Raw genomic sequence first — 16529 nt, forward strand, 5'->3', positions numbered from 1 at the left:
AACCAAACAAACATGAAAGGAATCTTAATAACAAAAAAGGAAATAGGGAACAGGGTAAAAAAATTTGTTTTAGTTGACTGATCAAAGATTATAGATTGGATGAAGAGCCAGAGGGAGGAAAACTGTGATAAGAAGAATAGATTAGAGTAAGGAAATAAGAGAGGGGTGCTACTTGAGCTGATGGCTTTTTTATGAGTCACCAGATATAATGAATAAAGCTAAGAGATGACTGAGCAGGTAAGTGAATATGGAGATAAAAGAGAGAAATGTAATGAGACTCATGTAGATGAAGGCGGAGATCAAAGCTAGACTTTATCGGACTACGTACGCTGCATGCGGCTCTTTGAACTTCCCGACTTGCTGAATGTGAAACATCAGATCTCCACCATTGACATATTCCATAACATAATATAGACGGTCCTGCAGAAACAGAACACACATACTGAACACAGGCCACCAAAAAGTTTCCCACACCTTGTACTTTTAAAATTTGGTTACTTTATAATTTAATCACAGATTTTCAAAGACAAGTTGTTTCTCTCTGAGTTTTATACAACAGAAAAACAGGAAGATGTGCATAGACGTGACATGGAAAATTTATAGTTTTTAAAGTTAATTTTAGACCCTTCTATCAATAAGATTAAAGCAAGTGTGATGCATTTTGATTGATTTGTCAAGACCTCAGCAAGTTGTTCCTGATCATTACTAAACAAACACCTTCAAAGAGACAATGGAATGCATCTGATAGTTCAGGAAGTTTTTTTTTTTAGGTTGCATCCTAAGTGTTGAAAATATTAAATATCAATCATCAATCTAACTTCTGATAATTGAAAGAGTGCGGCACAACCACAAACATACCAGGATATGACCATCAACCTAAACTGACAGGCTGAGGAAGGAGAGAATTAATCAGAAAAGCAGGCAAGATGATAGTAGCAATTTTGAAAGACCTACAGAAATCGACAACCCAAGGGTGGACAAACTTTTTAGATCTTTTTTTTTTGGGAAAACAATGAATATTTTTTCTTCATTTACTTCATATTGGTCTTTCACACCAAATCCCCTTAAATTCAAATAAAGACTGTTTTTGTATTGTGACAAAATGTGAAAAGGGGCACTTTTGCAAAATGTCAAATTCCCCAAATTTAAAAAGCACTCTGCTAAATACAGTCCTTCAGGGACAAGGGCTATGTTAAAGACATTGATTTAACTATTTCATTTAATAAAAGCAAAAGCAGCCAGTCTGCACTGTAACAACTCCTTAGAGCCTAAATGTCAAATCTCTTCATGGACCATTTAAGAACACTAATATGGTTCAGATACATGCACACATACCTCGGTCTGAAAGGCGCAATAGAGTGATGTGAGGAAGTGAGGACGAGAGGGGAGGGCCAGAACTCTCCTCTCCACCAGGGCACTCTCTGTGTCCTCGTCCTGGAAGAGAACGTCTTTTTTAAGGACCTTCACTGCAAAAAGACGCTCGCTGCCTCGCTCCTCTGCCAGCAGCACCTAACCAGGAAAAAAAAAGGAAGAGAAATCATGTCAGATATTATAACTGAAGAATAATGAAAAAAAAAAAACTGGTTTGACATCTCAAATTGTGCAAATCCAAAACCTTATATTACATTTAACATGTTAAGACATTTCTGATTCAAGAATTATCCCAAACTCAAAACAACCGTGGTCTTCTCAACTATTTTCTGTGTGAGTGTCTCCAGGTTGAAACTGACTTACATTTATTTTCTTGTAAGAGGGGAAATCTAAAAAATGAAGTAATCTGCAAGAAGTAACAATTTACAATGAATCGCTTGCAATTGAAGAATACCACAAGACATTAAATTCATGCTTTATTTCTGGCCACCACAAGTTCATTGCAAAAACATCTTAAAAGTTGCATACTTGGTTTATTTAGCTAGGTTTTAAATTGCTTTGAGTTGATTTTCTTTTTTTTCTTGCAGTCTTAATAGCCATCAAATGTCTCCTTGAACCCTGTACCTCACATCTTATTGTGTTTCTGTACATCCTTTCCAGATCCCTGGCTTCTTTAGTTTATTGTTATATCCTGTTTTATTCTTTTATAGTCTCCCATAGTTTCATTTTATTATTACTATTATTATTATTGTTATTATTAGTAATATTATTATTTTTAGCTTAGTTGCTACTATTTAACACAGACTTTTTTTTGCTCACCACTCCTTCTGCCTGAGTTCTACTTTGCATTTGAATTTGGATTCTTCCATAAAATCTTAGGGGTCACTTTATGGACAAATCTTGACAGCGTAACAAATTTGATCGTATGAAAACCTAACTGAAGAAACAGTACCCTCAAGGTGGGTGTCCCATGTAGTAAGGTGTTGTATAAATTCAGTGTGCTCCTAAATGTATTGATGAAAGGTTAAATGGCTTTTGATTTTAAATGCAGTGTCCTGCAGCTTGCAGGAATAAAAATACCATCATCTAAAAAGGCATTTTGGGATTTCCCCAGTGATCTAAAAATCTAAAAAGGCATCTTGGGAACATGAGAAGAAAACAGAACATATGCAGCTGGTTTTACTAATGATTTTAAAGAAAATGTATCCAGACTCATAAAGGACATAATGCATCTTTTTTCCAATGATGAAAAAATGATGTTTGAGTATTTTCTAAAAAATAGTCCTTAAAAAATAATGTGTCTTCTTTAATTACAGATTGTGAAACTGTGGTGAATTCCAATAAATATTCACCTGGAAAGTTGAGTAAGTAGAACAAATGTAAATCATTTATGTATCATAATACTGTTCATATTGCAATGCACAGCCAGCCTTTAAAAACATAAACCCGCAACCCCTCTTTAACGCAGTTGGTGATATTCTTTTTTTTGGCAAGTTAGAAAAACATATTTGTGTGAATTACACTTAATAAATTTAAACCCTATGATCTTAACTTTAATCACTGCTCCCTGAATATATAACATAAATAATCAGTTAAAGGAAGAGATCCGGCTGTCTATAACAGTCTAAGAGATTGCTTTTATAATAATGCAATTTCAACAGAGAGATGCTTTAAAGAGTGTTTCATCTCTGGAGCTTAAGCCATTTTTAAGAGAAACAAAATCAAATATGTCTTTCTTTGGTCACTTCTGCATCTTCTGCGTTTGAGGCTCAAAGGAGGGACAAGTGCAGGATAGGTAATATTGCTCCTTTTTGCAGGACTTCAAAGTGTTTGTTCCAGTGTTCCTGTGTGTTCAGAGCAATCTTCTTTTTAAATCCAGTGGAAAAAATAACCATGGTTGTTTAAGCAAAATGGTTTCAAAACAAAACAGTTTGCACTGCTACATAGTAAGCATTAATATGCTGCTGCTGGCTGTCGCTTGCTCACTGCTTCCATTCCTTAAAGAGGTCAAGGTTCATAAATACTCCTAACACTCAAGCATGGCTACTCTGTATAGCTGCCTGGGACTGTGAAACGTAAGATAATTGAGTCCCATAAAATGGAAGATGATAGTATTTTCATAGAGCAGTTCCCCTGCTTTATAATGTGATTAAAAAACACAGAAGCGGACGAAAACTGTTGAGGTCAAATTGAGGCCAGAATAATAAAAGACACTTTTCACAAGGCTTTTAGGAAGATTAGCAGGAAATAGAACTGGGCCCAAATGTTCTAGTATGCTGCTGTATAAATTCAGTCTCCTAAGAAAAATTCAGCAGAAGAAAACTATTCATTAATGGACATTTTCAAAGCAAATATTACCAGATTATATCAATTTCTTAGTAAACACAGGCTGTACAGTTTATACTGTTGCCTCGTAACAAAAAGGTATTTTCTGTGTGAATTTCGATTGTTTGCCTTCTCATGCATGGATTCTTTACAGGTACTACAACTTTTGCTTAAAATGTAAAAAATGCATGCATTCTGGGTTAATTGGCCAATTTAAACTACTATTAAGTGTGAGTGAGTATAGTTGTGCTTCTCTCAAACTGACCTCAGGATATACAACTATAAGGAAGTAGAAGAGATTAATTCTCTGTATTATACAACTCTTCAGCAGTTTATCACAAAATTTGATTTGACAGTTTTTTAATTTTGTAACAGCGACATGTAGAACATCTCCCTGGAAGGAAAGAGTTCAATAAAACATTAATGAAAATACAAGAATGAAACATTTTCAAAAACACAGAAAATGAAGAAAGGATGACTTCAACAGCAAGGTAGAAAAAGAAATTTACAAAATTTTAGCCTTTTGCTCATAGCGGCAAAAAGCAAAAAACAAAATCAATTAATCTGAAAACAAATGCAGATTGCAATAACTGCCAAAGAAGATCTAAAGAGGTGTCTTCCAACTTTTTAGATATAATGAGTTTGCTTTATGATTTTATGTTTTTTAACAAATGCAACCAAATGCAATGCTGTCCATAAAGTTTAAATTTAACTGTGATATGTTTGGATTTAAGATTGATCAATTGAGTGAAGATTACTACACTTTACCTTGATTCATCAGTTCATGAGAAGAGGTCAAAACTATCTTTGGATTTTATTTGCATTTCATGATTCAGTCCGACACAAAGTAGTACTAAATTGAAAGTTAAATGTCTTTTACATAAAATATCAATATACAGGCAGAGATTTGAGATTGTTATAAGAAAACATGTGAAAAAGCTCACTGTGTACTATTAGATAAAAGGCTCTGTATTAGTTTTGAGATAAATGCATCTAAAGACGGAACTTGCTCAAGTTTTATTTAAATGTGTAAATAAAAAGTGTAAAAAGTGATAACTTTGTCAAGACAGAAGTACGCTCAGTCTGGCATAATGAAGTGTTTAATCAAAGAGAAATCGAGCCTGAAGATTTCCAGACACATTAATGTCATAAATGAAAAAAAGCAAAGCAACTCTTTGGTTATTACCAAACATTAAAAATACATTGAGAAGAGAATTGAAATTGGCTGCTTGTGGGCAGCTCTGACTGTTAATGACGCTATAATTTTCCCCATTGAGAAACCCCCATACTGCTTTTAGTAAAAATTATATGGTCAGGATCAGTGAAATACACTGACATCCCTGTTCAAAACTGTTCTACCAATTCTGCAAAACTGCACTATAAGGGGTTCCTGGTTATTGGAGATAAAGTATCTCATTTCAAATTGAATGGAGGCGAAAATTACACTTGTTCCTATTTTATAAATATGAAAATGCAGATTCAAAAAAATGCTTCTTGCAGAAAATGATGTGAGCAGCCACTGTGAGAAACATTGCGGTCCCTCTTTGATTGTGTCTCCTGCTTTGTCTCATGACTTCACTCATATTCCCCAAAAAACTGGACTCATCATCTTTCATACTTTTACCAATCAGAGCAACACATACTTTTTCTCATTTCCGGTGTGATCCAATTTTCTTTCGGTCATTTTGCTACTTTCTGCAGCTCAGTAATCCTCCTCTGTTTCTTTCCATCTCTGTCAGTTTCATTCTCATTTTTCCTCACTCAGCAGCCCCGGGGTCCGTCTCTCCTCTTTCTTTTTTTTCCTCACTCATCTTACGTAAGTTTAGACTATTTCTCCTGTCCTCTGAGGACTCTCTGATAGTTATGAAACAGCACTGGGGGATTTCGTGAAGAGGGGAAAGGACTCAAAACAGAAATGTAATTTTTCTTCTTCATCTACATGGGAATTAGGGAGAGAACAGACCATCCCTTGAAATGAACACCTCGATGAAAGCAAACTTTGAAGCATGTACCAGTTTGAAGGAAGACTCAGGGTCAAGTGAAACATTTAGCAATTCTAGAAGCAGCTTTAGTGATCTAAATGAAATGCTAGCCAAAGGTCAAAAACCAAAGCAGAAATTCTTAAAGCCAGGAAAATATGTTTTTGTTCTCAGCACAGTTGGCCACCTTGACATCATTGGCAGCTGCTGGATGAGAGGCAGCAATTGCGAACTGAGAGGATGACATTTCCTCTCTGAATCTGCTGGGATTACTGTACCTTGCCAAAGCTGCCTTTGCCCAGCACCATGAGGAAATTGAAGTCATGGATTCCCACTCTGACTTTTCCAGGACCTGGAGAGTGTATGGGTGGGCAGGACGGGACAGGGGTTGGAGACAGGACCACGGGAAAAGGCTCAGGCACCGGGGCAGCCAAAACCTGAGGCAGAGAGGGTGTTGTGACATCTGGCTGAGGTTCCTGGAGGATCATAAGGAGAAATATTATAGCAAAACCGAATGGTTAAGTCTAATTGTACTAAAACTAACCCATAAAAAGGAAAACAAAAAACTATTGTACCCCTTATCATTCAAAACAGCCCTGCAACCTTCTGGAAGCAAATTCTAACAAGGAAGTTAATTTTTTATGTGACAAAAATGTATAAATAATTTAGAAAAATGGAAATTTGTAAACCAAAATCTGAAGGGTGGAATGCATATGAATTATTGACCCTTAAGCCAACAACTAAACACAATTAAAAACATCCAAATAGCACAGGTCACAAAATAAGAAATAGAGTCTAACCTTTCTGAGGAAAAGTAAATAAAGTAAAGTACATTTTAATTATATATCATCTGTCTCAGATAGTAGTAAACTATACAACAATTAGAAACTCTCAATGTAGGAGAACTCTAATGAAAAAAACAACAACATAAAAGTTGAGGTTGTAAAGACTTGAAACCTGTGAGTTCACCCTCCAAACATACTCTATCTATATATGCAAACTTAGTATATTGCTAGGAAGACTGACCATACACTAAAAAAACTAAATTTACAGGTTTGTAAAGCTAGTAGAAAGATATATAAACGGATATATAATATACAAATTAAATAAAAATACATACAAAATAAAAGACATATACGTTTTTGATGTTAATTGGACAAAAGGAATGTAAATATTCTAAGATGTGCTAGAGAAAAATATGCTAAAATAACTCATAATTCATATTTTTATTGAATTAATTTTAAAAAGGAGAACAATGATCGAAATGATGAAAAATCTACAAAAAACAATCTATTATCTAGATAATTGTTGGCCCATGATGGTTAAGCAAAAAAAAAAAAAAAAAGGGGGGGGGGGGGGTTGCTCCATCCAAGCATATTTATTATATGCTACATACTTCATGTACATGCTTCTACAGACGTCCTCCTACCTGCAGATCTGGATCCGGTACTGGGATGTTATAGTACTCCCCCTCATCCTGTGCAAGCAGTTTAAACCAGCCACAGATAGGACGTCTGAAGATCTCACTGACGCCGAATGACAGCGCTCCCATAAAATCATTCCTGGACGTCCGGTCCCAGTCCCACACCTCCACAGACAGACGCCTGTCCCACTGGTTGCCACGAACTGAGCTGAGGAAACCCAAAACTCAAGCTCAAGTGGGGTATCTTACACCAGGGCATGTAAGTGTCTATCATACAATGGTACAGAAAGTATTCAGACTCCTTTACCTTTTCCCGTTTCATTGCAGCCATTTGCTGAAATCAAAAAGGTTAATCTTATTTCTCATTAATGTACACGCAGCACCCCATCTTGACAGAAAAACAGAAATGTAAAGCATTTTGTAAACTTATTAAAAACGAAAAACTAAAATATCAGATGGTAGTAAGTATTCAGACCCTTTGCTGTGACACTCATATGTCACATGGTGTCCATTTCTTCTGATCCTCCTTGAGATGGTTCTACTCCTTCATTGGAGTCCAGCTGTGTTTAATTAAACTGCTTGGACTTGATTAGAAAAGGCACACACCTGTCTATATAAGAGCTTACAGCTAACAGTGCATGTCAGAGCAAACGAGAATCATGAGGTGGAAGGAGCGCAGAGACAGAAGGTTACAAGGTTACAAAAGCATTTCTGTAGCATTCAAGGCCCCTAAGAGCACAGTGGTCTATATAATCCTTAAATGGAAGAGGTTTGGGATGACCAGAACTCCTCCTAGACCTGGCCGCCCAGCCAAACTGAGCAATTGCGGGAGAACAGTCTTTGTGAAAGAGGTAAAGAAGAACCCGAAGAACACTGAGACTGAGCTCCAGAGATGCAGTAGGGAGATGGGAGGAAGTTGCATAAAGTCAACTATCATTGCAGCCCTCCACCAGTCAGGGCTTTATGGCAGAGTGGCCCAGGGGAGCCTCCCCTCAGTGCAACACATAGGAAAGCCTGCATATAAAACACATGAAGGAATCCTATACTAAGAGACAATATTATCTGGTCTGATGAGACCAAGATTTACGTTTTTGGCTTCAATTCTAAGCAGTATGTTTGGAGAAAACCAGGAACTACTCATCACCTGCCCAGTACATCCCAACAGTGAAACATGGGGAGCGGCATCATGCTGTGGGGCTGTTTTTCAGCTGCAGGGACAGGTCCACTGGTTGCAATTGAAGGAAAGATGAATGCGGCCAAGTACAGAGATATATCCCAGAAGTAAACCTCTTCCAGGGTGCTTAGGACCTCAGACTGGGCCGAAGGTTCACTTCCAACAAGACAATGACCGTAAGCACACAGCTAAAATAATAAAGGACCGGATTGGGAACAACTCTGCGACCGTTCTTGACTGGCCCAGCCAGAGCCCTAACCTTAACCCAATTGAGCACCTCTGCAGACCTAAAAATGGCTGTCCACCAACGCTCACCATCCAACCTGAACTGGAGAGGATCTGCATGAAGAATTGCAGAAGATGCCTAAATCCAGGTGTGAAAAACTTGTTGCATCATTCCCAAGAAGACTCATGGCTGCACCAGCTCAAAAGGGTGCTTCTGCTCAATATTGAGCAAAGGGTCTGAATACTTGTGACGATGTGATACTTCAGTTTTTTTCTTCTAAATAAATTTGCAAAAAATGTAACATTTCTGCTTTTTTTTTGTCAAGATGGGGTGCTGAGCGTACATTAATTAACATAAAATTAACTTTATTGATTTTAGAAAATGTAATGTAAACAAAGAGGGAAAAATTTAAAGGGGTCTGAATACTTTCCGTACCCACTATAAAAGATACTAAAAAGTACAGAAACTCTAACAATAAAGGATGCCCAAAAACAAGCATATTTTAAGGTTAGAATCATCCATCTCGGTATTTTCATATTCTCTATAGGATTTTTATCCTTAATGGATTGCATTTTAGTTCCTATCTTGGATTAAATTTCACAGGGACTCACAAGGTAAAACTCTCGTTCCAGACCGGATTAAGTGTTGAGCGGATGGTCTTAGTCTTCTGTTTGCTGTGACTCTTTGGGTCTGGAATCAGTTTAAGTTTTACATATGGATCTGACAAACCATTCGGATCCATTGGCATCAGATTGCGAGCCTCCCGGACTTCAGGTTTTTAACAGAATAAATAGACAACAAAAAGAAAAAAAAAAAACATTTAATTATCTGGATATAAGGTGTTTTTTGATCCATATCCCCAAGGATCTCACCAGTGACGTAGATATCCTCTTTGTCTCCTCTAATGGTCAGATGGATTCTTCCTCTTTTCTCAGTGTGATCCTGACCACAAAGACTGGGAACACTGGTTTCACATCGCCGATGGACGTTCATGTCACAACCTTATTGTGCAAAACATACAAGCAAAGCACTTCGTCTAAGATAAAAAAACATATTAAGACAAAGAATATAAAAAAAATATATGTATAAAAAAATAAAATGAACTACTTAGATTGCCATATTTTCTTTAGGGATAGTTGAATACAAGTATTTGAAGGCCAATGCAGATGCTGGTTATTTTTGACAGTCTAACCAATACCTAAAATTTGCTGCTAATATTATGAGGCTAATTCTTAGGTCCAGTTTTGAATTTTCTTCCGCCATTCAAATTATAAAAATGTCACAATGACAAAAAATGTAACGTCAGTCTAGAACTAGAAAATCCCTTTATTGTCCTACATCCCTTTATTTTCACTACGTGTTTCACTTCTTAAAGGTAAATTTCCCATATTATTCCCATGCTTTGTAGTCTTTTTACTGAGATTCTTAACAAACAGCCTAGTCAGAGTCTCTCATAACGTCTACCAGGCCTGTTGCTGTGTACCATCTATCAGTGCAGATCAAATAGTAAGACTATTATACTTTTCCCTTACTGACAAAAAAGGGGGGAAAAAGTTTTTCTTAAATACATGTACAGTATATGTGGTTGGGCAAAACTTAGTCCTGAATTAGAGCTAAATGAGAAGCAAAAAAAACTCTTAATGAAGCTATATTGCTTTAAAACTACAGTTGGTAAAATATATTGTTTCTGAGGCAGCTGGCTCTCCTGGAACAGATAACCAATATACCAAATCAGCTAATATCAATGTGCTCTACTTCTGTTATTCTACAAAGAGTGAAGTAACTTTTAGGCTGACGTCTGCTTTAGAACCAATATAACTATTACAGAATACCTGTAATCTATGCACAAGTTCCATTATTTAGCTTAAAGAGGAAAAAGGATAAAAAAAAAAGATTCTCATCTCAGTTTGAGATAGTTATATCAGCATTATACCATCCCTTATTTAAAAGATGCAGAGGTGAATTTTATGTTTTCTTCAAGCCAAAATGAAACTAAACTCTCCAGTTTGCGGGTCAACACTGTGGGCTGCTGTGTACAGGGTCAAAATGAAAGATGGAACTTACTGGTACATTTCATGCCCTGGTGTATGAGTCCATACAGAAGTGATCCACAGTGGTCACAGAATGTGGGGCTCGAGTAAGTATGGATCTTAAATGTGTGCTGACTCTTTAAGTCCTGAAATGAGAAAACAAACAAAACAAAAAATGAACAAACTGAGAATTCACACATAACACATTATGTCTACAAGCAAATGTTTTCACTCTTATGATAGGTGAATGGCGACTGAAGATATATGCAAATTGGATTTCCCCACCGGGAAAGGAAATTCTGTGCATCCAGGCAAGGCCAGTGTATATTTACCATGCAGGAAGGAATGAATCATTTTTATCTCTTAATAACCGCCCCGCCACCCTCTCTCCCAAACTGTATTCCCTCCATTGTTGCTATTAATAACTGCTGTCACCCCACTTCTCCTGAGGAAAAGACAAATCTCCCAAATATCCTCAAGATGCCACACACAGGAGGGCTGAGGAGTCGGCTGCTCTTGCTATCGTCTAATTCTCACTCTTATCAGTCTTTCTCACCCCCCTTCTGCATCTCCCCCCTCCGTCCCTATCTCAACCTCTCTGCATCCCCTTGCAGGATGACATGACATGAGCATTGATGTCACTGATGAGATGCAGGAGAAGCCTGGATTGACAAATGAGTCACGCATACTTGCCTTGGGCAATAAGGGGAATGGCTTAATGTGTAGATGAGGGTGTGCACTTTACTGTAAGTCCTGACAAAGGTGGGAAACTTGATGATACAAATGGAAGTGCAGCAGGCGATAACAGGAACACTCACATCGGGCCTTGGGGCAGCCACAGAGCCGGGACATGTGAAGGTAACAAACTCGTGGCATCTTTTATGGACCACGAAGCTGCAAACTGGGGAAAACAGGAAGTATGAGCATGAAAATTTTTTATCAGTTTTGCAGAGAGATATATCAGAAAAATAAAAACAAAAGATAAACAGAAAAATACAGGTTAATTTCTACCTTGACACTGGAATCCCTGCTTGCCAATACCCCTAGATGAGAATAAAATATGGATTAGGACACAGAAACAATCTACTGTGATTCCGTTTTCAAAGTCATTGTTCAGCCCCATATAAAGAATTTTTATTAAGGAAAAGAAAGCAGAAACACTGTAGAAACTCGATAACAAAAAACTCATCTTGTGACTTGTTCAAACAGAAGCACACAGTAACTTAATTCTAGAGACCTGGCCTGCTCACAGTGTCTCCTCAAAGGTTTAATTGAATAATTAAAATCATTGATTGGCCAAAGCTTCCATTCAGCAGCTGGCCCGGTTTGAATCAAATTGAACTGGTTGTTCAGAAAGTCAAACACTTGAGACATGGTAGAAAGCTTGGCTACAATCATCCGATATGTTTAAACTGACCATACTGTAATGACTGATCTGCAATCAGTTTCCCATGATTAAATATGAGGTTGCGGAAGGTGATCTGATCCTTGATCAGCATAAAGAGTGAGCTTTCCTTGGCCCTGGTATTATCATAATACATATGTTTTACCAGCAGGGGGCGATAAATAACAAGATATGTATTATATGCAGAGAACTGCATCCCATGAAGAGCAAATATTTAAATATAGTGCAGTACTTCTTTATAAAAAAAAAATGCTGGGAAACTATATTTGCTCTTTTTGTAAAAGTGTTTTCATAAATTTACAAATGCAAAAAAAGTCCAGTTATTCAGAGACACGTTTAAAAGTTTTAAATCTATTAAGCATTGGAGGTGACAGAGCATGAATGTAGTTCATGAATGTAGTTGTTCTATTTGTATAAGACTTCACTGCATAGTTTGTTGACCGCATTTTAAGTCATAGTTAATTATTTCCACTCAAGATTTAAAGAACAATTATCTTTCTTGAATGATCTCTTCTCCAATTTAGTCAGAAAAGATGACAGCATTTGAAAAAAAAAAGTATCACTTCTCTGTAAATTGACCATTTGACTAATCAATTGTCAGATCCCTTTTTTTTTTTTTTTTTTTTTTTTTGCTTTGTTTTGATGCTGATATACTTTTTTTTTTTATATATACATTTTTTGTTATTCTTTCCTTTTCTAAGGCCTTGAAAAAAGCATTAACAACCCTTGGACTTTTCTACTGCTTGTCAATTTTACACACTTTTTTTTTTCACCTTTGTATTATCATTACACTGTCACAAGTACAGAGCAATGAAATTATCTTTCTGCATTAAACCCATCCCCTTGGGTAGCAGTGGGCTGCCATTGTGCGGTGCCCAGGGCAGTGTGGGGTTAAGGGACTTTGTTCAGGGACCCAGAGTGGCAGTCTAATAGATTGGGGCTCCAACTCAGAACCTCTGGATTCCATGCACAATGTCCTAACAACTAGGCCGCCACTCCTGTAATGCACTGCACACGTGAAGAAAGGGTTGAAGGAAAATAATTAATAATTTCCACATTGTGTACAAACAGAAATATGAAAATAGTGTGCATTTACTTTTGATTCATTTTATTTGGTACTTTTTAGTTAAATGCGTTAGCATTTACAGTTGCAACTATATAGGTGCTTTGCTTTAACAGTTCTATGTCAATCAGCTCATGCTCAGTCAAACTGGATTGACAGCATCTGTAAAACATAAGTTTTCAAGTCTTGCCCCAGAAAGATCCATGTATTTGGTTTGATCTTTAATTACGTGACATCTAAAAAGCAGATGATTGCAAGTTTTATTTTTGATTATTAGGGGGCTAAAAATGGATCAATATCATACTTCAGTTTTCTTTTTAAAATCTTAAGTTATGCACTACTTTGTGCACTCTACCCTTTTCCGGCTCAAGACCATGGTCTCGGATTTGGAGGCACTGATCCTTATCCTGGCCGCTTCACATTCGGCTGCGAACCGCTCCAGTGAGAGCTGTCCTGATAAAGCCAATAGAACCACATCATCTGCGAAGAACTGAGATGCAATCCTAAAGCCACCAAAACAGATCCCCTCAACATCTTGGCTGCGCCTAGAAATTCGATCCATAAAAGTTATGAACAGAATCTGTGACAAAAGGCAGCCTTGGTGGAGACCAACCCTCAACGGAAACGAGTCCGACTTACTGCCGGCAATGCGGACCAGGCTCTAACACGTCGTAGAGAGACCTAACAGCCCTTATTAAAGTGCTTGGTACTTCATACTCCCGGAGCACCCCCCATAGGACCCCCCAAGGGACACGGTCGAATGCCTTCTGCAGATCCACAAAACACATGTAGACTGGTTGGGCAAACTCCCACGCACCCTCCAGAATCCTACTGATGGTATAGAGCTGATCCAGTGTTCCACAGACAGGGCAAAAACCACACTGCTCCTCCTGAATCCAAGATTCGACTATCTGACGGACCCTCCTTTCCAGAACCCCTGAATAGGCCTTAACAGGATGGCTTAACAGTGTGATTCCTCTGTAGTTGGAGCACACCCTCCGGTCCTGTTTTTTAAATAGAGGGACTACCAACCCAGTATGTCAGTCCAGGGGAACTGCCCCTGATGTCCACGCAATGTTGCAGAGCTGCGTTAACCAACAAAGCCCCACAACATCCAGAGCCTTAAGGTAATCAGGGCGTATCTTATCCACCCCTGGGGCCCTGCCACCGAGGAGCTTTTTAACCATCTCAGTGACTTCAGCACCAAAGATCGGAGAACCGGACCCCGAGCCCCCATTCTCTGCTTCCTCAATGGATTTGAGTTTGTGGGATTAAGGAGGTCTAAGAAATAGTCCGCCCACAGACATATGGCGTCCTGAGTTGAGGTCATTAATATTATGTTAAATATAAACAGTTTATCAAATATTTTATATATAGGCAACATTTTCTAACTTGCTTTCTTGGCTTTTATCCCAGTTGCTCCAGGTTTGCTGCTCACTTCACGTGTAACATGTAGATCCTCATCCCACCTCAGTTTAAATACTTCTTAGTTTCTTTGTTCTATGTGAGAGCCTTTGCATTTGTTTCACCTTGTACTACTCATCGCCATGTCAGATTTTATTCCTGTTCTCTTTAGTTCTTGATTCCTCCATTTGTGACTTCCTGCCTTCCAGCACATTCAGCTTTCTTTTTGCTAAATAAAAGTTTTATAGCTCACCTGTCTGCCTTGTGACTGTCAGACTGAATTTGGGAGCTCATTCACACAGTGCCTTTAAAGATATTGTAGCTTGGGGATTCAGTGAAGCGAGCTTGCATTTAAGAGTTCCTCTAACTCAGTTATTGTTGTTAGGGTTGCTGTTTTCAAAGACAGCACACTCCTTACAAAGCATTTGCAAAACAACTGAACTGGAGAGGATCAAACCCCCAGAGGGAGATATTGAAATCATTTTTCAATTGATGTAGTTTATTATTACAAATATATGCATGGACAAGTCTTAAACTTGACACAAAAGCTAAACATGGTTGTTGAAATCTATAACCATTAGAGATGTTCTTTTTTCAGTTTGGAGAGTGTATGACAAAATGTAGTATTAGGATTAAATAGCAATCTACTAGCTGTAGGAGAAATGAATGTGTTTTACTGTCAGATTGAAAACACTATGTTTGTTTGCAAAACACAAAGTAGGAAAACAAGCAAAAAGATTTAAATGTCAACAAATATGAGAGTAGTATCTTTAAAATGAATGCATTTTAGCGCTTACTGATATTCTTTGCTAATAACACGCATAAAAAAGGGTTTGTGAAACTGGTGTTATCTGTCTCATCTGACTATTTTACCACTGGTAATTCTAGAAACAACTGGAACTTAATAGATCTAATGCTTCCTTTAGGGAATATGCTTAAATAAGCGCTCCACCTCTTTTCCACCATCTGCCCTTGTCATGCTGTCAGCAGGATGTAAATGTGTGTTAAGCATTTAACTGAAGGCAACTTAAACCACAGGTGAAAATATTTTGTATATAAAGGCATTTATCTAATAGCAGAACAGGTTCTTGCTCTTTACCTCATGTTTTTTTTAAATCCTAGAATATTTTAGTAATTTGTTTTTGGTTTGGTGTGTACTAAAACACTGTAAATTTGAATATATAAAATTATTTTTATCACGTTCTTTGTATTCGAATGTTGGTCTAATGGGAAAAAGGTTACTTAAGGCTGAAATTAAAAAAGGCAGCATTCAACAATAAAAATGCGGATCTCTTGTAACGATGTTTAGAAAATGAGCAAATACTGCAGTCCTTCATTGTTTGATAGCACTTTAAACATTTTTGGAAGCTCTAACTTATAATTCAAACATATTTATTAGTTGTTTAAAACACAAAAATTACAATAACAATTTTTAAGGAAACCATCATAGCCGTAATTACTCCTGCTTTTAATATTTGTATAGAGGTGACAGACTGGAATTAAATGTTGATTCAGTCTTTTTTTGTAATCACGATGCTGTCTAAAGGCCCACTGATTGCTCATTTTAAACAGATATCCTAAAACTATGATTGTTGTCTTAAATATACTGTGTTTTAAAAAGTTTCAATGTCTCAATGAGTTGTGTAAGAAAGAATTGCTGTAAGTAACCATTTAACAAGTAGCAACCTCCATTCTTGGATTCTGGTTGAGTGGTGTTGAATTGTGTACCACATTTTGGACACAAGAATTAAAATCTCTGGCTTTAGCAGCAATCCCTTTCTGTGTGGAGATTGACAAATCTCCTGGTATAGATGTCTTAGGTAGCTCGATTTTTCTCCTGAACAGTAGAGATTCTCACTTAATTGGGGAGCTGGCCAACCCTTTCCTTTTCCTGTTACTCAAAATAAAATTATGGAGAAAATGTTAAGATTCTGGGTCAGGATAAACAGAGCAACATCCTGCAAATAGCATGTCGACCCCTTCTTAGCAGCAAGCAGAGAACTTCTACTCAACATATGGCATGCCCTGACTCATCCACGGACATCACATACATAAAGTGGGCTGCTGTGACAACAAATCCCATAATGTGTTGTGAGGCGAGCTCTTGCAAAGCATTCTGGGATATATCT

The 16529-nt window shown here is 37.4% G+C and overlaps 1 protein-coding gene across 4 annotated transcripts in view; it reads right to left on the reverse strand.

Moving 5' to 3' along the window:
- prkcg (protein kinase C, gamma) overlaps nt 1-16529 on the reverse strand; it is a 55127-nt gene that overhangs the window by 9343 nt on the left and 29255 nt on the right. For all 4 annotated transcript variants that reach the window (XM_038284172.1, XM_038284171.1, XM_038284170.1 and 1 more), the window contains 9 exons: nt 11540-11571; nt 11347-11429; nt 10563-10674; nt 9371-9499; nt 9110-9266; nt 7105-7306; nt 5954-6151; nt 1336-1509; nt 329-420 (listed from right to left, as the gene is read on the reverse strand). In XM_038284172.1, coding sequence (XP_038140100.1) covers nt 329-420; nt 1336-1509; nt 5954-6151; nt 7105-7306; nt 9110-9266; nt 9371-9499; nt 10563-10674; nt 11347-11429; nt 11540-11571 — 1179 coding nt within the window. The remainder of the gene's footprint in view (nt 1-328; nt 421-1335; nt 1510-5953; nt 6152-7104; nt 7307-9109; nt 9267-9370; nt 9500-10562; nt 10675-11346; nt 11430-11539; nt 11572-16529) is intronic.

Source organism: Cyprinodon tularosa, unplaced genomic scaffold, assembly GCF_016077235.1.
Source record: "Cyprinodon tularosa strain WSP-4 unplaced genomic scaffold, ASM1607723v1 ctg2, whole genome shotgun sequence".
NCBI classification, from domain to species: domain Eukaryota; kingdom Metazoa; phylum Chordata; class Actinopteri; order Cyprinodontiformes; family Cyprinodontidae; genus Cyprinodon; species Cyprinodon tularosa.